Below are 23784 nucleotides of genomic sequence, written 5' to 3'. Positions count from 1 at the left end.
GGACTCTGCGCCAGTGATGACGCTAATTAGAAGTAACATGCTATGAGGGAGGGTTCTTTCCAGCTCAGTTTTCTGTGCAACTTTTGCCTCTTTTATGTCTTTAACGCAGTGACGAGAGTCAGATGGAGAGTGATTCAAGGGTTTGATAGAAGCTGATTTTTAGTCCCCCCCCAACTATACTCCCCACCCTGTGCGAGCACAAGAGTGGTGGGAGCAAATGTCACGACCACGTGATAGCTCCAGTATGAGGGAGGCACCAAGCACATTGCACACATCATCTGGTTTCATCCTCGGCCATCTTATGAAGGACCCATTGTTCTCACTTCATAGGAAAGGAAACAAGTTGAAAAAGATGAAGTCGCTCAAAGTTTTACAGCTAGTCCACGGCAGAGCTGAGATTCTGAACCAAGTGCCCATGTCCTCCTTCATTTGGAGGACCACCTACTTCTTGCAGGCACTGTTCCAGGCTTGTGGGATATAGCGATAGCAAACCATCCAAGTCTTTGCCCTCATGGAACATTCTAGTGAGGGTGAGGGGTGCTAGTAAGAGAGGCCTGGGATTTCCTGGGTACAGGAGCTCAGTGTTGTATGGACATGGGTGAAATGCCCTGGAGTCCTAGGGTCATGCCTGAAAGGTGTCGTCTCTCATTTCCCAGGAGCCAGAACAACTTGGGTGCTTTGGGATGTACGTGTCTGAGTTGCTGGAAGAAGCTTTTTTCCTCTTTCTTCCTCCTTAGTCTGTGAAATCCTTTATCCCTGTGCCATTAGAAGCCTTGTCCTTGGGTCACACTGCACCTTAGGACCCAGTGGATTTCCTCAGATCATCTAATTCAGGGTCCTGATTATAGAAAGGTCCAGGACTCGCCCATGTCAGATGGAGTGATCTCAGAATAATCAGAGAATGTAATCCCACCATCTCTCTTGTCCCACGACTTTCGTGCTGAGGTCTGCCTTCTGTTTTTAACTAACCCTCTAGGGCTGAACTGAACGCAGCATCTTTCCTTCCAAAAATCAGCTCTTCCTTGTGACACCCCCCTTCTTGTTAAATGGCGTCACTACCTTACCGCTCGCACGTGGTCAAAGCCTCAGGGGACTTTGACTCGTCTCGTCATTCTTTTTGGATGCCCCACATATACAGGCATGTGGAAGCTGAAACTTGAGCATTCGCGATGAACACTCTGCAGCTGTTCACGTGCAGATTCCCGGGCCCAGCTCCCAGGGATGCCGGCCCTCAGGTCTGGAGGGTGTTGCTGATCTGTTCCCCAGGAGATTCGAAAGCACGTGATCCTGGATCACTTGGAATGCATTCAGCCACTTGGGGTCAGGTCCTACCCGTTACGTAGGGTCCCTCTGGTCTATCACCTGCTTTTCATTTTTGCTGCCAGCAACCTCCCCCTTCCCCCCCCCCATTACTTCTCATTTGGAACTAATAAACGGAGCAGCTCTGGTGTCATCACTTCTCTGTGTCACAAACCTCACTGGTTCCTCGTGGCCTGTACATAAAAGCCCTCATAGCCTAGCAGTCCAGACCATCTACGCCCTGGCTCTCACGCGCCTTTCCAAGTTTATCTTCCTGTATGCCCATATTTTCCTCTACTCCCGCCAAACAGATGTGCCTTTTATTCTCAGGCATTCCCTTAGACACCCTCCCACCAACTATTCACAAGGTGCCTTCTCCTGAGAGGCCCTTCTTCATCATTTTCACCTGTTGAGGTTCTCCTCATTCAGGCCCTATGTTCCCTGTTATGCTCTCCATTTCTTGAAATGTTCTCCAAATTATGATTACTTCCTTTCTTCAGGGGATATTTATTGAGCCCTCAGGACATGCTAGGCATGGGGGCTACAGCCATAAGCAAACTCCTGGATGCCCCCCCTCATGAGATTGGGAGTCCCATGAGGTAGGTGGACATTCATCAAATGAATCACACAAATAAATGTGTAACTGCACCTCAGGACAGTGCAAAATATAGGAGCAGGGGTTTTACCTGGTCGGACAACCCAGAGAGCTTTCCTCGAGGAAGTGAGCTGAAATCTGAAGGATGGGTAGCCAGGAGGATGCCAGAGTGTGTGAGGGGAGGGACCAAGATTGTGAAGCAGCCCAGAGAGGAGAAGAGGCAGTGGCGAGAGTCTGCAGGAGGCCAGTGGGGCAGAAATGTGGGCAGAGTGTGTTAGGATTCGAGGAGACCACAGAGGTTGTGGGTGGAGAGCATCTTGGTCTTGGCCTACGAGGAAGCCATGGAAGGGATCGAAGCACGGCGGGGCTGTGGTTACATTTTCTGCTAGTGTTGCATTTGTTGACACCCTTTTTGGCGGCGTGTCTCATAACCAGGCACTTGTCTTGTTTTAGACTGGGAGGTGCTTCAGGAGTGCGGGAATCTGCATTCCCCACAGCAGCTAACGCATACTCAGCAATGTGGGCTAAATGATCAAATGCCAACGTAGCCAGAAGTCCTCACCCCATCACAGCACGTCTGTGGAGCCCTCGTTACTGCCGACTCTGCGTTAGGCACTGATATGAAAAGTGCCAAGATGCTTGTACCCATCAGACGTAAGCAGCTGTGCACCCCAGACTCCTTGAAGATGGAGCCGGACTAGGAGAGCATTTCAAGAAATGGATGGCAAGTCGCATAGGACCTGAACGATAAGGAAAGTTTCAGTAGATCAAAGCAGCAAAGGAGGGCATTTTGATAGACGGGACCTGGTGAATAGCAGGGGCAGCGGAGAGTCAGGGAACACTGAGGGAGTTCAGGAGGAAAAGGGGGCATCTGTCCAGGGCAGAGAGGAGGATACACCTGGAAAGAGGCAGGGCAGGGTTTCCAGAAGTTCTGGGGCAACTCCCAGGCATAGCTGGGACTGACACCACCCTTGTGAAAAATGCCTTTTAAGCACATTTATGAGAATTGGTCAAGGGCATTGTTTGTCCCTGCTACCCTGGAGAGAGAATAAAATAGTGTCATTTAAGCTCTCTAAACTTAATGTCCTCATCTTTAAACATTGTTTCACAGGATTGCCAGGGAGATCAAATGAGAGAGGATAGCTGAAGGTGTTTTCTAAGTAACAAAGATTGTACAAAGAGGGAGTTTAAACTCTCTCTCTGGTCCTCCTCTCTCTGTCTCTGTCTCTGTCTGTCTCTGTCTCTCTCACACACACACACACACATACACACACACTTCACATCCCCTGGACTAAACTTTCCCCGTGACTTCTCCATCCTGCTAAGACATACAATAGAAGATAAATTACAATCATAATCACCAACTTTTATTGGGCCCTTGCCAAGCGACAGGTATTAGCATTTATATTCATTCCTGCATTTAATCCTCAAATCCACCCTTTGAAGAAGCTACCCAGGACCCAAACAGATGAGGAAACTAAGGCTTCATCACACAGCTGGAAGGGATGGAAACTCTGCTGTTGGATCCAAAGGTTGCGCTGTTTGTCCCCCAGCAAGCTGGCGCCTTAGGAAGGAAATGGCGGCAAACCAGGGGCCTACTGGCCACCCCGTTCCTCCTGCTCTCCCACTCCCCCCACATCCAGCAGACCTCCTGGCGCTGAATAGGGAGGGGATTGTTCTGCTTCTCCCTCCTGCTTCTGAATGTTGATGTTTTGGGTCATTAAGGGGCTTGGAGATGGGGGCGGGGGGGGGGGGGGGGGTTATGACCTGGCAAAGGCCTGAATAGTCATTGTTCCTTTTCTTCCCCCCTTGAATGAGATTCTGTCCCCAGTCTTGGTGTCTCCCTCTGGGTTGGAGGAGGGGGTGGGTCAGAGGCCAGGGAAGGGGAGCCTTTTCCCACCACTTTGATGGATAGAGCTTAAGCTGACGGATGCAGAGATTCCAGCATCCTTGGAGCTCTCCCCAGTCTCCCTACCCGGCCTTGAACCAGGCATCTTCAGCCTTGATGTTAATATCTATGAAATGAGCCCTGGTTGGGCATGGATCTGAATTCAAGGTTCCGGTAGATAGAGGAGAAAGAGGCAACAGTTACAGGTTTAGTTTTCCCTGACAGTCCTGCAGGTTCATTTCTGCTGTCCTATTCCCCTGCAACAAACCCTCATCTCCTCCCTGCCCTCACCACCCCCCATCCCCCCCACTGTGAGACTATCGAAATTGAGACTCTCCTATCTTTAGGAGGGTTGAGCTTCTCAGGGGCGGGGGTGGGGGGGGGGTGGGGGGGGTGGGGGGAAGACGTTAGATAAATAGAAAGTTATTCTTGCGATCACTCTTGCAGTTGTTGATATAAGACTTAATGCTGGGAAGTATGAGAGAGTTCTTCCAACCTGACCTTTTTTTTTTTTTTTACCACACCCAAAGAAGTCCAGAGAGCCAGCCATCGCCCCCAGCCCTGGGCAGCCTTCCTGGGTTGGGGGCAGAGTCTTCCTCTATCCTCTAGGGTCCCATGACCCTGTGTTCATTTCCCCTGTAGCCTTCGGGGCTGAGGCATGTGGAGAATCAAGGAAGAAGGGAAATGATGTTTCTGAGCGCCTAGCACGTGTCAAGGGCTTTATATACCTTATTGCAGAGTACAGGGCGCGTGAGAAATCCAGGTCCTGCCACAGACAAATGCATATTCGTTGATTGAGTGAGCCACATTTAATTTTACAAAAACTCAGCAAAGGAGTTATCATCTTGTTTCTTGGGGGAGAAAAGAAGGTTGTGGGGTGTTATATTAAGTGATCCAATTTGCCTGCAAACTAAGGTCTCCCGACTGCAAACCAGGAAGTGCTCTTTCTGGTACCCTGTACTATCTCCCACATCCTTCCCCGTGTAACTCATCTGCTTCCACCCCCACGTGACTGCTGGACTTCAAAAGGGCAGGCATGAGCCTCATTCAAAGCTGATATCTCAACAGGCAGCCCAGTGCCGGCACACTGTAGGACTCGTTTAATGTCTGCCTATTAACGTAACACGATTCAGTTTCATCCCTTGGTGACCCTGATCCTCTCCTCTGTCCCACTCTGGCAGGGACCCTCCGTCCGGTTCGCCGCAACTACTACGACCCGACCTCGGCCCCTGGGAAGGGCGTGGTGTGGGAGTGGGAGAACGACAATGGTTCTTGGACGCCCTACGACATGGAAGTGGGCATCACCATCCAGCACGCCTACGAGAAGCAGCACCCCTGGATCGACCTCACTTCCATCGGCTTCAGCTACATCATTGATTTCAGCACCATGGGCCAGATCAACCGGCAGACCCAGCGCCAGCGCCGCGTCCGCCGGCGGCTGGATCTTATCTACCCCATGGTCACTGGCACCTTGCCCAAGCCCCAGTCCTGGCCGGCCAGCCCCGGGCCTGCCGCCGCGCCGCCCGCCGCGCCCTGCTCCTGCCCGCAGTGCGTCCTGGTGATGAGCGTCAAGGCCGCGGTGGCCAATGGGAGCGCCGGACCCCTGCAGCCCCCGGCTGCCCGCAAGCACATGCCCGAGTCTGGAGTGGTCAAGATGCCTCCCCCACCAGGCCCCGGGGCCAAGCCACTGGACAGCACGGGCACCATTCGAGGCCCGGTGAAGATGGTCCCATCGCAGGCGATCCGGCGACAAGCCTCCAGCACGCCGGCAGGGGCGAATGCGGTCTCCCCTGCTAGCCCCCCGGGAGCCAATGGCAAGACCGGAAGGGTGGCCCTGGCGACCTTGAATCGGACCAACCTGCAGCGACTGGCCATCGCCCAGTCCCGGGTGCTGATCGCCTCCGGGTAGGTGCTTCCATGGCTGCCTCTGAGCGTCAACTGACCAGGGGCATCAGACGTCACTGATCATCCGGGTCAGAGATGAAGGAAGGGCTTCCGAGGCTTAAGGTCCTCCTTGTCTTCACCTGGCCCCCTGGCTGCAGGTGGAAGGCAGCACGGTGTGGTGGGTAAGCAAGGATGTGGCCTTTGGGATCCAGCAGATCTGGATTCTAATGGAGACCTTGCCTCTTCCTAGCCCTGTGATAGGGGCGGAGCCCTAACCTCGCAGAGCCCCAGCTTCCTCATCTGTAAATGCGGGCCGTAATCTTCATGTTAGGGTTGCAGTGAGCATTACAGGAGGTGATGCCTGCCGAGAGGCAGCAGGCAACATTCAGGGGCTCCCACCACGTTCTAGTTTGGGGACTTCATCACTTTACTTAATCCTTACAACAAGTCTATGGAGTAGGCTTTTTTTTTTTTTTTTTTTTTTGCGGTACGCGCGCCTCTCACTGTTGTGGCCTCTCTCGTTGCGGAGCACAGGCTCCGGACGCGCAGGCTCAGCGGCCATGGCTCACGGGCCCAACCGCTCTGCAGCATATGGGAATCTTCCCGAACTGGGGCACAAACCCGTGTCCCCTGCATCGGTAGGCAGACTCTCAACCACGGCGCCACCAGGGAAGCCCCTGGAGTAGGCATTTTTGATCCCATTTTACCCTTGAAGACATGAGAGTTTCACTCGCTCCAGGGCACATACCTAATCATCAGTAGAGAACGGGATTCAGACTTCAGGAGGTCTGAGCCCAGACTCTTCCCCACTCAGCCATGCTGCTTCCCTGTCAATCACATACCACGGTGTCCAGCACACAGCAGGTGCCAGGTGAGGGTTAGTCCCTTTCCTCTGGTGCCTCCAGACTGGAATAACAGCCCGTGTTTAATGAGTACTTACTACCTCCCAGGCAGTTCCCATGCACCGTCTCAGTCGTTCCTGTGACAACTTGGGGATGTTGTAGGTTCTGTTATAACTGCTTTTTATCATCCTCTTGGCCTTCCTGATCATAAAATGGGAGAGACGCAGGTCCACGTGGTACCCGTAGCCTTTGCCTGCCAGCCCCTGATTTCTTGTGAGATTGGCCTCTTATATCTGTCCAATCTTCCCTTTCTCTGGAGGAGCCTGGCCCTGCCTGCCACCCAAGCCCCAGACATTCGGCATGGTTCAGAGGTAGGTTGGACCCAAGAGTGTGAAGTTCAGACTGCCCAGAGGAAGATCTCTGCACGTAGAGGCTAAGCGCCGGGAGGAGACAGGAAGGAGGGTAGCTTGCAGACCGTGAGGCCGGGCCTTTACTCCTGCCTCTGCCACTGGGTGAGGCGTGGAATCTTTGCAAGGTCCACGTTCCCCCGGTGTGGAATGGGGATCATCATGCTTGCCTTGCCTACCCCATGGAGTCAGTGTCAAAACCTCAGCTAAGAGCAGTCACCCCTTAACAGCTGACCCGACGCGCTCGCCGGCATTAACTCATGACCTTACACCGTGATGCAAGTGTCAGGCATGGGCACTCAGCTAGGAATTAACTCCCCAAGGAGAGAGGCACAGCCCACGTGTTACAGAGCGGGAGCTGGAACCTAGATTTTCGTCTCCTAGTCTGCCGCTCTTTTGGCCAAAGCCCAGCTCCTCGTTGTATTCAAAGGCAATTTATTATAAATGGTCAAATGCTAGTCAGATGCCTGGGGTTTTCATGACTTCCTCTGAGCCTGCAGAAGTATTTGGCAGAGGGGAAGGGGTACCCGCACGATGCCGCTGCTCAGTTTCTCCACACTGGCGTACAGCAGCATCCCAGGGCCCCTAACGGAGTTCCAGGGCGACTGCTGGCATGGCAGACGGAGGCTCCTATAGTGGGTAAGAACACAGTCTTTAGAATCTGACTGGCTGGGCTGGAACCCAAGTTTCTGGCTGTGTAACTTGGGGCAAGTTTTGCATCCTCTATCTTCAGTTTACTCATCTGTAAAATGGGGATAGGAATGGTACCTTGCTTACAGGGTTTGTCATGAGGACTAAATGAAATATCCAGTGTGGAATTACTACAGTGCTTGGCACATAATAAGAGTCTTTTCAGTATTAGCTGCTATTACTATTACGAACAGTATCTATGCGCCCTGTAGTTACTGAGTCGAATCTAACACCCTACTTCATTTCTGGCGCCCTACACAAAAGCCAAGTGACCCCATGCCGTACTTGAGGGAGGGGAACCCCAGATCGCTTTAAATGTCAATGAAGGATTCGTCAGCTCTTTATCTCTCTGCTCGAGTATCTGCCTGCCAATAGAATCCGAGCAGCAGAATTGGGGCGGAGGTCTGGGCAGTGCAATTTCAAAAGGGCTATAGAAACAAGTTGTTTTTTTCTCTGCTCTGTTTTCCTGACAAGGGAGGCCCCTCCCTACCCTCTCTGTCTTCCAGCCCTCTCCTTTTCACCTCTTACCACCTCCCTCACCCCCACTACCATCTTCTCCTCCAGTCTTTCTTGGCCATTTAATTAGCGTGTTTATTCCCTTTGTCTGCCGTTGCCATCGACCTTCTGTCGTCCAACGGCCCCTTCCCCCTCCCCTCTCTGCCCATGACCTCTTCCAGTAACTTTCCCACGGAAAAAAGGAAGACCAGGGAGGGCGGGAGAGGTGGGATGGAGAGAAGGGTTTGGGGGGAACAAAAGATCCTGTGAATTATTCAGAGACACAAGCAGGGGGTTTCTAAAGAGGAGAGAGGAGGGCTGTGCTGAGGGGGGCGGGAGTCGCCCCTCTGGCCGTCTTTTCCAGAATGGAGGCTTCTCTATCTCCAGCGAGACCTCAGTTGCTGGAGAGACAAGACCATTGTTCCGCCGAGGATTCCTGGGTTGGCTCGTAACTCCCAGAAAAACACTTCTCACCATGGTATCTGCGGAGCTATTCTCCCCTCATCAACCCCCCCTTCCCCTGCCACCTTGCCAGCTCGTCTCTTTTCTTAGTTTTGTATGTTAGAGACAGAAATTAAAACGTGCACCCTCCATAACTGGGAACTTCCCCACGGCACGGGGGCAGGGGGTGTCTGCTGATTGGCCAACGAGTAGTTGGTTCAGGCAGCTTTTGCTGAGCTGAGCTGCCTGGAGGATGTGAATGCTCACCTGCCTTTGGGTTACTGACCTCTAGGAAAAGGACTCAGGCACCTGTAACCCTGGGGGCCCCGACAGGGTGTGCCCGATGTGGACCATACAGGCTGTTCTTGGTTTTCATTTTAACGAAGAACGGTGAGGGAAGGGTGGTCAAGTGTTGCCAGCCCAACGATCTGCCCAGCACTCAACTTTGTATTAACACTTTACACCTGACATCCTCAAGAATCTGAGAAAATTGGAATATTAAGCAGGAAAAGGCTTTCTATCAAGCCCAACTTCCTCTTACCTTTGGGAACCAAAAAATGTAAACAGTCACCCAAATTTGCATAGGGCTTGACTATTTACAAAGTATTCGACCTGGATCCTAAATCCTCCCTCCCTGGGAACCCAGGGACAGGGATTTAGGGTGCCCTGTTTACTGCGTGGTAACTCGGAGGCAGTCCTGAATGGCAGAGAGGCTGCGCGGTACTCCCAAAGGCACAAAGTCGGTGCAGAGCTGGGCTAGAAGCAGATATCCTGACCCCCTTGCAGGGCCCCTTCCGCTGGACCCTTCTGTATTTCATAAGCAAATATCCCCTCTTCCCCAAGCCCTGCTGCCACCATCCAGAGCCTCCTGACAAGCCCTTCTGCCATGTTGTCCCTGTCCTGGCGTGGCAGGGACACCCACCTGTTCCGCAGTATTCACCAGCACACCCTCCCTCTCCCCAGACCTTGCCCCCAGCGTTGAGTTCTCGGGCTGCCCGGGATGTGCGCTCTGGGGATTGGACTATTTCCTGGTTAACCAGGTTGGGTGTGGAAACCTGCCAGTCCAGTTTGTGGGAACAAAGGTGGCTTTTGTCACCCAGATCACAGCTACTTATCAGCTGAAGTGGGGGCCTTGGAGATGGTGAGGGGGGAAGGCAGGTGCTGGGCTGTGTGGCGCCCACTGCCCCCTGGTGTGGATCCAGGCGCAGAGGAGGGACCCTGCCCACCCCCACTCCCCAGAGAGAGGCGGGAGGAGAATCGGCCCCAGGTGGGGGACCCAGGGCAGAGACTGCACCTTGGATGCCCAGGTGCTGGGGTGGGAAATCATCAGGAAGTCTCCTCTGCAGCTTCCAACCCAAGATTTTCACAGTTTTACAGACAGGGAAATTGAGGCTCAGAAAAGCTGATGGACATTGTTACTGGCAGGACTGGGTCTTTAAGCTGATTTCCCTGACCCCCCATCCGCTATACCATGCCTGGCCCTGTGGGGCAGGTTACAGAGTCTGGAATCAAGTCTGTGCCTCTTTTTCTTGGTGTCTTTCTTTTGTGTTGAATTCAGCTTTCACCTCGTCCCATCGGGATTTGACTTATCCTGGGGACAGTTTCTGAGGACAAGTAGCCTTTGGGGGCCTGTTGAGACACAAACACACCCACATTTGTTACTTCCACATCCTTCTCACAGCCCTGGTGCACACGTCATCATCCCTGGAAAGGGACAGAGACCCCAGAAGACTCAGCGTGGCCAGGCAAGCACCCATCCTTCTGGGCACGTGGGGGACAGACAGACCCAGGGCTCAGCCTTGAGGTGACATTCCAACCTCCCCTCTGAGTTGTGGGTTCATTCCTTATACCTGAAGCTTCGTGTTTTCTGTCTGCAGCATGGGGTGTGATGAGGATTACACAGACACAAGAGTACAGCCTAGTGAGTGGCTAAAACTATGGGCTCCGGAGACAGATTTCCCGGGTTCTAATCCTTCGCCGTGTGACCTTCGTCAAGTTTGCTTAACCTCTCTGTGTCTCACCTTCCCTGCCTATTAAAACGGAGTTAATAATAGTAACACCTCTTGCATAGGTTGTTGGAAGGGTCAGATGGATGTATATACTGTGAGCAGGTAGGACGGTGCCTGGGATTAAGTGCCTGACTCTACTCTTGTTAGCGATTTTAACACAGGGATGAAGGGCTGTGGGCTGTCTTGTTCACTGCTGTGTCCCTGGCATACAGCAGAGTATCCAACACAAAGTGCGCTCAGTATGAATTGACAAATAAATTAATAACAAATAAACAAGTGCTTTTTCCCCTCCCCCTACTTTCCCAGCACCACCCTACCCCCATAGCAGAAACTCTGGCTCCTGGAGTCGTCGGTGACCCAGTCCATCTCCAAGCCCACATCCCCTTCCAAGCCCAGCTGTGGAGGCCTGGGTGACAAGGGGATGGTGCAAGACCTAGCCCCGTGTGTCTCATATTTTTCCATTCAGCACCGTGGGAGGCCTCGACTTTCCCAGGCAGCTGTGCTGTCTTCTCTCCATCCTGGCTCAAGTTGCTGGGGAGAAGGACAGAAAAGGGAGGAGGCCCTGCCTGATTTATGCTTCTCAGGGAAAAGGAGAAGTGACAGCTGTTAGAGCAATGGTTTCCAAATGTCAGACTAGGGATCGGCTGCCTCTGCATCCTCTCGGCAGAAGCTCGTCAAAATGCAGATTCTCCTGGCCCACAGGTAGAGCTTCTGACGCAGGCAAGGGGCTTTGTCTTTTCAAAAGCTTCTGAGGTGACTGTACACCCAAGTTTGAACTTGCTTCGTTATGTTTTTTTCATTTCTTCAACCAATATTTGTCGAATGCCTACTAGTGTCAGGCTCTGAATGAAACAGACAAAGATATTTGCCCTGGTAGAGCTTAGATTTTAGGAGGGAAGATAAGAAGCAACAACTTATTTTCAAAGATCATACGTGGGAATTCCCTGGCGGTCCACTGGTGAGGACTCAGCACTTTCACTGCCCTGGGCCCAGGTTCAATCCCCGGTTGGGGAACTAATATCCCACAAACCATGGGACGTGGCCAAAAAAAAAAAAAAGACCAGGGTAAGAGGGCTTGTTGCGGGGGGGGGGGGGAGTCTCAGGGTGGGATGGAGGGGTGGGTAGCAGTATTAAATAAGCTGGCCTCAGGAATATCACTGAGAAGGGAACATTTGAGCCAAGGCTGAAGAAGTTGTAGGAGGGAACCAAGTAGGTGTCAGGTGGAACAGCATTTCAGGCAGAGGGAACAGCCTATGCAAAGGCTCTGAGGCAGGAAAGTTCTTGGCCAGTAGGAGGAACAGCTAGAGTGCAGTAAAGAGGCGAGTGACTTGAGGAGAGGCCAGAGAGCTGGGGGGACTGGGGTGGGGGATTTTGGCAGCTCAGGCAGGGCTGTGTGGGCCTTCCTGGGACTCTGAGGGAACTGCAGGGCCATTCTGAGTTTTGAGGTTCTGTGGAGTGGACTGACAAGGTCTGAAGGTATCAGCTCTGGCTGAGGGGCTAAGAACTTACTGCATCTTTAGTAGGAATAAGTAGTTCCTGTAAGAAAGGGGAACCCCTCAGTGGGTGAAGTTTTGGGGTCCCCACCACTGGCCCATTTTGTCCCACTTGTCAAAAGCATGATGTGTCTGTTCTCTCCTTTTTCAGGGTCCCCACTGTCCCAGTGAAGAACCTAAGTGGGTCCAGTCCTGTCAACCCAGCCTTGGCAGGTAAGAGAAGCCCCCGGCTGAAGGTAGAAAAACAAAAGCAATGAAATAGGTATAGTGAGCATTTGTAAAAAGAGAGAGAATTCGGATGTTGATTAAGACAAATGAGGATGTGAGGAGTTGGGTTGGACGGGCAGGAAGAGTTTGGGCAGAATTGATCGTGAAAAGCAAAGCTTGCTGTTGAAAATGAGGGAATGGATACGTTTCCGAGAAAAGCAGAGGCTACGTAGAGAATCCACGAGTTATGAGAATGCTGGTGGAAAGGAGGCGAGGAGGTTACTGGGGGGGGGGGGGGGCTGACTCTCCAGTCCTTCTTTCATGCTCTTGCCCTTCCAGGAATCACTGGGATCCTCATGAGTGCGGCAGGGCTGCCTGTGTGTCTCACCAGGCCACCAAAGCTGGCCCTCCACCCACCCCCCGTCAGCAAGAGTGAAATAAAGTCCATCCCAGGGGTTTCCAACACAAGCCGCAAGACCACCAAGAAACAAGCCAAGAAAGGTATCGGCCTCTTTATCGAAACGGGTCCTGGCGGGGAGGTCACAGACATGGCTCCCAGCCCTGGCTCTGCCTCCACCACTGAGGGTCACACCCATGCCTTCCCCCTCTGTGCCTTAATTTCTGCATCTGCTAAATGGGCCTACCTAGTACCTGTTCTGATGATTACATCAAAGTGGATGAGGTATGGATCAGATGGCGACACCCTGAGAAATATAAAATAGGATGCGGACACAGATAAAATATCAATACCTTAGAGAGAAAGATCGCTTTGACATTGGAACCCAAACAGACTTGACTCATATCCCAACTTTGTCCCTTGCAGTCTTGTGACCCCAGTCTCTTCTTTTCTCACCTTTACAAGGGGCACAACCGGTGCCCAGCAGGTATGTCCTGTAATGCATCCATGTCACTAGGGAAGTAACCACTGTCTTGTGTCCCTCTGTAGACTCCAGGTTCTCTGGCCCCTCAAATCCCCCTTTAGGAGCTCCATTCTCCCTTTTCACATCCTACACCTAGGAGGTCAAATACCTGTGCTTATCAGGGCACCAAGGACCCCACTTCAGCTCTGTGGCTGGTCTCTCTAGTCTCTGGTATTGGTTGTTAAATGATTTCACCGTCACCCCTAAGTCCCCACCTTGCAAACTTGTTATGAAGTTTCAGTGGGATCACATGTATATTGTGACTTAGCCCGGCAAGCACTAGGCTTTCAGTTAATAGAAGCTTGATTCTTCTAAGAGAAGCAGGGCAGTGGGAAGGAAAGACCTGCATCCCAGCTTTTGAATGTTGCAGGATCCACTTCCTCAAACCCTTGTCCTACTTTTCCAGTCTATCAAAAGCTCTCTGCTTAAATAAACTTGATTGCCTTGCTTGCAGTCTCATAGGAAACGGCAGGATTTTGCACTTTCCCACTCTTCCTGTTATTATTAATAGCATATATCAGACTCTTAGCAGGTAAAGTGCCAAAGAACTGTACACCCGTTCGCTCATTTAATTGTCAAAGCATCACTCTCAGTACGTGCTAGCGGTTGGTTGCTCTTGCCCATTTCCTCGGTGAGAAAACAGAATCTTAGAGACGTTAAGAAGGTCACCCAGGGAGGCACTGACCCTTTTTTCAAATTTCTATGCCTCTTTGTGAGTCCGTATCATCCCATTCCCTGCCTTTAGGCTAGGATGCCTAGCCTTAGGGGTCCAGTTCCTCCCCTCCCCAAAATTCCAGAATCAATGCACCTTTCAGGTAATTGCTTCCCAGAGCATCACCCTTTCCCTACTGCTGGGCTACCTCTGCTGGCAGTGATCATGCCATCAACAGCCGAAGAAGACCGTCCTGAAGCTGTGGTCATAAATTCCCGGTTTCCCATAAAAACAATAGCATTTTGACTCCACATTACCGATTGAGACAGTACTTAGCACACTGTAAAAGGAATGCCATAAGCCTACCTAATGCTTTTAAATGTGTAACAGTTTACAGTGTGCTTTCTTTTTTGTTTTTTACATCTTTATTGGAGTATAATTGCTTTACAATGGTGTGTTAGTTTCTGCTTTATAACAAAGTGAATCAGTTATACATATACATATGTTCCCATATCTCTTCCCTGTTGCGTCTCCCTCCCACCTTCCCTATCCCACCCCTCCAGGAGGTCACAAAGCACGGAGCAGATCTCCCTGTGCTATGCAGCTGCTTCCCACTAGCTATCTACCTTACGTTTGGTAGTGTATATATGTCCATGCCTCTCTCTCGCTTTGTCACAGCTTACCCTTCCCCCTCCCCATATCCTCAAGTCCATTCTCTAGTAGGTCTGTGTCTTTATTCCTGTCTTAACCCTAGGTTCTTCATGACATTTTTTTTCTTAGATTCCATATATATGTGTTAGCATACGGTATTTGTCTTTCTCTTTCTGACTTACTTCACTCTGTAGGACAGACTCTAGGTCCATCCACCTCACTACAAATAACTCAATTTCATTTCTTTTTATGGCTGAGTAATATTCCATTGTATATATGTGCCACATCTTCTTTATCCATTCATCCCATGATGGACACTTAGGTTGTTTCCATCTCTGGGCTATTGTAAATAGAGCTGCAATGCAGAGTGCTTTCATTTGTCATCTCATTGCGTCCTTTGGGCGGGTCCAGGCTCTTCGATGATGTGGAAGAGAAACCCACTCAACCTCTGTCAGTTAAAAAGTGGGTTTGTTGAAATTAGGCAGGGGGCTGTCAAGGAAGTGACCTAAGGAGATAAAGGCGGATGTGAACACCTCCCACCTCCTCAGACCACCTCCCTCCATCTTCTACCACTCTGTTCCCTTTCGGTTCTTAAATCCAGTTGCGCAATGAATTGCTTGCCTTTTCTGCTTTGAGCCTGGCTAACAACTCCCCTCTCTCTGGCACATCCAGCTTGTCTTGGTGGCCCACTGAATATCTTGTCCCCACAGGTAAAACCCCAGAAGAGGTGCTGAAGAAGTATCTGCAGAAAGTCCGGCATCCACCAGACGAGGTGACTGCAGGGGAGACAGGGCGGGGCTCACCTTCTCCGTCACCCACAAGCACCTCCTCTGCTGGAGTTTTCCACAAGATGCGGCAGGAGCTTCTTTCTAAGTCCTGACTGGTGCAGAGCTGGTCAGAGCGGACGCCCAGGCTCCCAGGTTCATGGTCCTGAGCGATAGCTGCAGCTTAACCTCTCCCACCTCCCCATCCAGCAAACTGCTGACTGATTCTAAACTGCCTTAACATGAGAGTCTGCATTTAAGAAAGGCAGTATGATAAGCTATGGGCACTGACTTTAAAAGGGGCTTGATGTCCCAGCAGTTCTCAACCAGAGGTGATTTTATGTGACTGGAGGGGAGAGGGGATGCTGATAGTATCCAGTAGACAAAGGCCAAGATGCTGCTAAACTCCCTACAATGCCCAGGAAGGCCCAGGACAGCACCCACAGCAAAGAATGATCTGGCCCCGAATGTCAATGGTGCCAAGGTTGAGAAATCCTGTTGTAGACTTATTTAAGCAGCAGCCTCTCCAGGACGCTTCAAATACAATTCCTTTACAGATGTTCCATTTAAGTAAAGCTTGTCGGTGAGTCTCTCAGCAAGCATTGATTTCCGCCACAAGCCACTGCAGGATACCAAGGAGGGACGGTCAGTCACAGCCCCCAAGGAGGTTATCATTCTGTTGGCCAGCCCAAATGAACATGTACCACCACCAGGAATCGTTTCAGGAATTTCTCTGTGGTGCAGAGCAGGGCAGAATTCTATTTCGATTCCCAAAGGCATGTTTACCCTGGTTTGTGGGCTTTCTAGAAGAGGAGAAGAAAGAGCTCACCTGACCTCCGAGATCACGCGGGAACCACCTTGGAGACGCTTAGGCCTCCTAGGCTGATTGAGAGCTGATGTCCTCTTTCCTCTGTCCCCTCCCACCCCCAGGACTGCACCATCTGTATGGAGCGCCTCACAGCCCCCTCAGGCTACAAGGGGCCACAGCCGACGGTCAAGCCTGACCTAGTGGGTAAGCTGTCCAGATGCGGCCACATCTACCACATCTACTGCCTGGTCGCCATGTACAACAACGGCAACAAGGTTAGTGCCAGCCCGTGGGGCTGCTGCCACCTCCCACGGGGGCCCTGGGGTGCGAGAGCATGGAGGCCGTATTGGAGTGGCACGCAGGTGGCTTGGGGAGTCTCAAAGGCATCCCAGGGCAGCAGGAGTGATGAACTTGGTTGTTCTCAGCAGGATCAGTTTTCCACGAAATTATGATGTTGGTAAAATGTCTTTACCTTCCTTTTGGTCTATGCTACCCGATTCTCCCCCTGTATCCACACTGAGTGGTGGTCTGAAAGGTATAGACTTCTGTCCCTGAGAGTCCCGGGGGGGAGTGGTCCATGATGATGGGCCAGGGGTTAGTATCCAGTCATACTGGCATGGATGGATTTCCCATCACCCTTCCTTCTCCCAGGGCTAGTGATTTTCAGTTACAATTCATTTTCGGTGGACAATTTCAAAACACCTTTCACCGCCCCTTCAAAAGCACTGAAGATTTTATCAAGGTATAACTGGAAGTCCCTTAGGGTCCTAGTTCGAGGAGGGGAAGGCTGTCCGTGATGCTTGTCTTGTCCAAGAGAGCCGGTTTCCAGGAATCTGGGAGTGTCCTCAGATGATAACTCTCTGCTTACAATGCCTAAGCCATTGAGTTTTCTCACGTTCTCTCCCGTGCCTGGAAGAACCTTCATTCCCCATCTGCATGAATTTGAATTCTACTCATTTCTCCAGGCCCAGCTTGGATTGCCTCAGAGTCTGAGATTTTTGTGATATCCTCCAACCGCTTATTCACCCCAAAAAATGTTTGGCTTTCAGAAGCTGCTCTGTACTTCTCTTGCTGTGGGAAAAGAGTAAAGGCAGCAGACCTAAGCTCAAACCCTGGCTCAGTGGCCAAATGGCCTTGGGCAAGATTTTCAACCTCCCGGACATTTCATTTTCCATCTGGAAAATGGAGATAAAACAATCCCTACTTTATAGGGTGCTGTTAGCATTGTTATTCAAATTGGTATCTCCTTTGTATTATGGCTGTATGTTTTTTCCCTTCATCCTAATATAGCCCTGTGGTTGAAATTCCCGAAGGGCTGATCTTGGGATCTCTCTCTGTCTCAGAGAGCTCAATTATTCGTGAACCACGTGTGTCTGTATCCCTTGCCCAATTTCCTGACCCTAAGACAAAAGGTTTCATCGGGATTTGGCACTTGAAGAGGTTATTTTGGGTTTAAAGAGGTTTCTTAGAAGATGTATTCCCTTTTTTGATAACTGTATTCAAGAATAATCTAGGACTCTTGCGTTTATTTCCGTGGTGCTTCAAAAATGTTGAAGACACTATCCTTTATTCTCTTTTGCACTAATACTTTGAAGCACGCAGTTTTTATCTTCCTAACAGAGAAGCGGGGTGAAAAGGCCCAGAGAGAATTTATTGGATGGAGTGATTCATCCAAGGTCACGAAGCAAGTTAAGGCCAGAACAGAGAGTGGGACCCTGGCCTTGGATTCCCATCCTTTGATAACACGGAGTAACTTCCATTGCCCTGAATACAAGTTGTCCCTTTAAATAAGTAGAGTTTGAATGGAAACGTCCTTAAATAGCCCCGCAGAGGATCCCAGTCTTCCCCGAGGAGATCTGGATGTCCTGGAGAGCTCTGGTCCCCTCTGTGTGACAGCACTTTGTACACATGTTGTTTCCTGCCCACGCTTTCCTTCTCCTCACTCCCTTTCTTTTTGCAAGCTGGGAACAGGATTTACTGTCCAGGCTGTCTCCCAAGCTCTCCTCCTATCCTTCCAGAAGACACGTCACCAGGTCCCGCTGTGAAAGCACGACCCCTCACGTCACTGTACCCAGAGTCCCCCACCATCCCCCCATCAGAGTCCTGAGATGCAGGGCAAAGCCCGGTCTCCTTATGAAGGATGGGGTCTCTCTTACATGTCCCTTAGCGTGGAGCATGGGGTTGGTGTGGAAGTTTCCTCCTCTTATTTTGGAGAAAGCTTCAGCTTTCAATGGCCTCAGTGGCCAAGCAGGGGGGCAACTCAGGTCTGTTACTCATTTGGGTGCATTTTGCCCCTGACCCCAGCCCTTTATCTCTGGTACCTTTTGGGGTTGTGTGGGAAGGTCATTACTAAAACTGTTTCCTATTCTGACCTTGTCTCTTCAGGACGGGAGTTTGCAGTGTCCAACCTGTAAGACCATTTATGGGGTGAAGACAGGCACCCAGCCTCCAGGGAAGATGGAGTACCACCTCATTCCCCACTCTCTGCCTGGCCACCCAGACTGCAAGACCATCCGAATCATCTACAGCATCCCCCCTGGCATTCAGGTGAGCCCACCTTAGCCACTGGCTTTTATCATTTAAAGTTCAAATGTTTGCAGGTAAATGTTTGTCTTCAGTCCATTCAAGCTACTGTAACAAACAAACAAGAAACCCCACAGACTGGATGACTTTTAAACAACAGAACTTTATTTCTCACTGTTCTGGAGGCTGAGAAGTTCAAGGTTGAGATGCCAGCAGATTCAGTGTCTGGTGGCAGCCTGCCTCCTGGTTTGTACACCGTCTTCTTACTGTGTCCTCACGTGGCAGAAGGGACGAGCAGCCTCTCTGGCATCTCTTTTATAAGGATACTGACCCCATTCATGATGGCTTCACCTTCATAACCTAATCACCCACCAAGGGACCCCACACACCTCCTAATACCATCACATTGGGGATTAGATTTCAACATAATAATTTATGGGGGGGGACCCAGACTTTCAGTCTACAGCTCTCCACCCGTGGCTTCCCCAAATTCATGTCCTTCCTGCACACAAAATACATTCATTCCATCCCAATAGCCCCCAAGTCTTAACACATTCCAGCACCCACTTTAAAGTTTCAGTCCAAAGTCTTATCTAAATATCATCTACATTAGATAGGGTGAGACTCAAGGTAGAATTCATTCTGAGGCCAATTCCTCTCCAGCTGTGAACCTGTGAAACAAAACAATTTATGTGGTGGTGTCTCACCAGACACTGAATCAGCCGACACCTTGATCTGGAACTTCCCAGACTCTAGAACTGTGAAAAATGAATTTCTGTTGTTTACAAACCACCCAGTTTATGTTATTTTCTTATAGCAGCCAGAGCTGCTAAGACAATGTTATGCTACGAAAAGTCTCCTTCCCACTCTGGTCCCCCATCTACCCAGTCTCACCCTCCCCGACTCTCTGCCACTGTTCTCACTTTCTTATGTATCCTTTCAGGGTTCTTTGTGCATTTGCGACAAAGATTTCATCCACTCCTCCCATCTTCACACAAAGGGTGACATATCAGACATATTGCTCTGCACCCTGCACTCTCTTTCTTTTTTTTATAGATCTTTATTGGAGTATAACTGCTTCACAATGCTGTGCTAGTTTCTGTCGTACAACAAAGTGAATCAGGCGTATGCGTACACATGTCCCTAGGTCCCCTCCCTCTTGAGCCTCCCTCCCATCCTCCCCAGCCCACGCCTCTAGGTCGTGGAAGCACCGAGCTGATCTCCCTATGTTGCTGCTTCCCACATGTACCACAATGTTCATTGCAACACTATTTACAATAGGCAGGACGTGGACGCACCCTGCATTTTCAATGAATGATATAGTCTGTAGATCTTTCCATGTCAGTATAGAGAGAACTTCCACATTCTTTCTTAGCTTTGCATAATCGTCCCTTGTATAAATGTACCATAATTTATATTCAGCCATTTCCATTTGATGGGCACATGGATTGTTTCCAATCTTTTGCTACAACAAAATGCTGTCATGAATAACCCTGCACGCATGTGAGTATATCTGTAGAATAATTTTCTAGAAGTGGATTTTTTTTTCTTTGTCAAATGGTATTTGCGTTTGTAATTTGATAGATAATCCTTGACTTTTGTGGACATTTCTTGTGATTCTTCAAAAGACAGCCCTAAGGAACAAATTGAACAATTTTCCTGGCAGTAAACACAAACGTGTCCCTTCCTTCACACGTTGAAGCTTTTTCTAGATGTTTAGGGTGTTCACTGGATTCATTTGTTTAACAAATATTTATCAGTTTACCTTCCTTTCCTCCTTCCTCCTTGCCTTCCTCCATTTTGTCTTTTGTTTAACACATATTTGAGTGTGGACAGGGGACCAGACGTGTTCTAGATGCTAGAGAAAGAATGGTGAGCAAAACAGACACAGTCCTTGCTTCCCTGAAGTCCCCCTTCTAGTGACATAAGGAAGAAATAAAACAGGGAGATGTAATAGCCTGTAAAAAATTGAATTCAAAAACATGGTTCTTCTTTGAAGGACGTATCAACCAGTCAGGCAGAAATAAATACACATCACTAAACTATAGAGTAAACACTGATGTGCACCACTGATACAAGCTTTGGGAAGAAGGACGGACAGACAACACAGGGCTTCAAAGTCTGACAGGACCTGGCTTCCAATTCCTGGCTGATTCCTCCTGAGCTGGTGATTTTGGGACCTTGACCACTTGACCTTCCTGAGCCCTGTTGCTTTATCTGCACATCCGGGAAGCTAATGTGTGGGGGTTTTGTAAAGATGGGTGATAATGTTTATATGTGCATATTGTGGTCCAGGGTACAGAACCAAGGTGCTCAGTACCTGGTCTCCATCATTAATGAGTATCTTACATGTCAGGGTAAGGAACAGGGCCTACGTCTGTCCGTCTGGGAGGGTTGGAGGAGACTTTCTGGGGGCAGGGTACTCACTAGTAGAGGAAAGACATGAAGAAATGGAGGAGAGTGTTTTTAGTTGGAGGACACAACAGAGTTGCCAAAGGAGAGAAAAAGGGGGTGTGGAAGGCCCATAAGGAAGAGTTTAATTTGGGTTAAGATTTGCCGAAGTAGGCGACAGGAGGAGGGAGTAAGGAGGATGTGAGAGAGCGGGCAGAGAAGGGGGACTGTGGCCAGGTCAGGAGGCCTTCAACACCAGGGTGAAGGCTGTGGGTTCTCCTTGACAGGCTGGTGGCGGGGCGTCCCTCAAGGTGGTCGGGCGTTGGTTAGGATTATGGAAAGTCGTGTGATTGGGAAGCTGCTTTAGGAAGGCCAGTCTGGCAAAAGAGTCGGGGGTGACCTGACAGACCAGTTAGGAGACCACTGTGATAATTTAGCTTCCAGTCATGAAAAAGGGAGGGGCCGGGACCAGGGAGATATGGTTGGATGTGAGGGCAAGTGAGACTTCTGGGTTGATTCTAGGGCTGCCAGGGAGGGTATAATAGGGCCAAGAATGAGAGTACGGGAGTCCCGAGAAACAGCCAATGGCCTCGGGGGGAAGTAGGACAGACTGACGTGGGCAACGTCGGGGTGGGGCAACCACTTTGGAGGATGTTCTTTGTTCCCGGACTCCAGGACCAAAGAACGGGGAGCCTGCACTAGGGTGTAGAGGTGCCCGCCTGCTGCCTCTGGAGGTGCCATGGCTCCCCTAGGAAAGCCCAAGCTTGTGTCAAAGAAAATGCATCCGTGCACTGTCCTTACAGCCGTTCCGTAGACCACCCGTGAGAGTCGGTAGCAGAACCCTCAGGGCAAAGTCCCTTCCTGGAGACCCCAGGGACCACACAGGCTTGGGCTTTCATGAGGAGTGAGGCCCTGTAAGCTCTGCCTTCCCTGCAGACGATGATTCTCTGGGGGAGAAACTCTGAGCGGGACCAAGGCAGAGTCGTGACTGCTGAGCTTAGCACCGTGCGGGGAGCACACAGCCTTGCTGGGCTGGCCAAGCAGGTGTCTGTGTTGGCCGCATAGCAGGCAAGTCCCGGGCAGGAGAGGAGCGGGCAGAACCGTGGTGAGAATTGGCCATCAGTTGTCCAGCCTGGCTTAGAAACAGCCATGGCCGTGGGAATGTTGTAAATGTGATTTCATGAGAATGTCAAATTCAGAACCTTCAAGTCCCGCGGCTCCCAGAAGCCACTGTTGCCTCTTTCCGTTTTCTGTGATCTTTCCCTTCTCTGAGACTCCACTGTACTCGTCATGCTGTTCAGTTTGCAAAATCATGCCTGATCCGGAACACGCTATTAAAAAAGATTGTTTTAATCCCATAATTTTTCAATCATTTTGGAACTGTCGTCCATAGTAAGAGAAAATGGAAAATCTGTGTTTTCTTGAAGTTTTGTCACTCATTCATTCATTCCTGCATTCACTCGCTCATTTGTTTGTTCAGCCAGGATGCGGTTACTGATCTACGGTGTGAGAGCTTGTACCAGGAGCTGTGTGGAATTATCAATATTATATTGGCTTCATCTAGAAGGGATTTTAAAACAGGGTTTCACAGACTCTGAGGGGGGCCAGGGGTGCTCAGAAATTGTAGACATTGTGTGTAGGGGGAAAATAGGTGCATTGTTACTGGGAGAAAATCCCTCATTTTTCATGAGCTTCTCAAAGGGACCTGCAGACCAATCTGAACCCTGATTAGGAAGCCTTGTTTTTGGCTAAATTCTGCTTCAGTTTCTTTCCCACCTGGTGGCTTGAGACCGCTTGCTTAATAGGGGTATTGGATGATGACAGTTGAAACGTCAGAAGAGTTTTAGTCGTGAATATGCCAACGTATATTGTTAAATAAGACAACAAACCAAAACCCATGAGGACGAAGGAGAAAATCCCCAAGAATCATTCAGATGATTCTGATCGCACGGCTCTTGGCTCAAAGCTCACAGGCACTTATGTTATCCTGAGTAGTTTAGAGGTTAAAAAAGTCCAGAGTATGCTTCAGGAAACCTGGGCTTACGATTTGGCAAAGCCATTACCATAACGGAAGTCATTTAACCTCTGGGGCTGCAGTTTTCCTCTTTTGTAAAACAAAAGAGCCAGAATAGATGATGATGAGGGTGATAAACAGCTGCTGAGCTCTGAACGTGCGCCTTAACATTCATAACCGTCCCACATCTTCCTTATTTAAGGGGTGGGGAATTAACACCCCGAGGAAGAGCAGCTCCAGCTAACACAGCTGGGAGGCAGCAGCTCTGCGTCCACAGCCAGGTCCAAGAACTCGAGTATGTGTTAAACCGCTACTCCCACCGCTGTTTGGGTCTGTTCTCTGTCTAGACTCTGCGGCCATTAGTATTCATCATTATTTGAATCAATCACAGCCTGCACCCCCTGCATCCAAAAGATTTTGAAAAATGCTCTTTGCTCTCTTTTTTTTTTTTTTGCTTTCAGGGGCCAGAACACCCAAATCCTGGGAAAAGTTTCAGCGCCCGTGGCTTCCCACGACACTGTTACCTTCCAGACAGCGAGAAGGGGAGAAAGGTGAGAGCAGGTTTCAGCGAAGGGCTGGGGAATTTTCTTGTCTCTTAGGGCCTCAAGTTTGCTCCCTAAACAGAACTGGGTCTCTTGTAACTCTAGATGCCCACGTAGCAAAGTCATAGTCAAGTCAACTAGAGGTAGGATGGATATGTTTAGAATTTTATTTTTGCGGGGTGGTGGGACCTGGGCTTTTGGCTTTTTCCTCTCCTGGATTTTACTGGCAATAATTCATCTATTTTAGAATCCTTCCTCTAGAGCTTTGC

At 50.1% G+C, this 23784-nt stretch overlaps 1 protein-coding gene across 1 annotated transcript in view; it reads left to right on the top strand.

Annotated features, from left to right (window-relative positions):
- DTX4 (deltex E3 ubiquitin ligase 4) overlaps nt 1–23784 on the top strand; it is a 34067-nt gene that overhangs the window by 3563 nt on the left and 6720 nt on the right. The window contains exons 2-8 of the mRNA XM_067748906.1: nt 4964–5687; nt 12195–12256; nt 12590–12751; nt 15184–15245; nt 16168–16320; nt 18431–18592; nt 23435–23524. Coding sequence (XP_067605007.1) covers nt 4964–5687; nt 12195–12256; nt 12590–12751; nt 15184–15245; nt 16168–16320; nt 18431–18592; nt 23435–23524 — 1415 coding nt within the window. The remainder of the gene's footprint in view (nt 1–4963; nt 5688–12194; nt 12257–12589; nt 12752–15183; nt 15246–16167; nt 16321–18430; nt 18593–23434; nt 23525–23784) is intronic.

This window comes from Pseudorca crassidens, chromosome 9 (assembly GCF_039906515.1).
Source record: "Pseudorca crassidens isolate mPseCra1 chromosome 9, mPseCra1.hap1, whole genome shotgun sequence".
In the NCBI taxonomy this organism is placed as follows: domain Eukaryota; kingdom Metazoa; phylum Chordata; class Mammalia; order Artiodactyla; family Delphinidae; genus Pseudorca; species Pseudorca crassidens.
The sequence above is the reverse complement of the archived record's forward strand: the minus strand, read 5'-3'. Positions and strand labels throughout refer to the sequence as shown.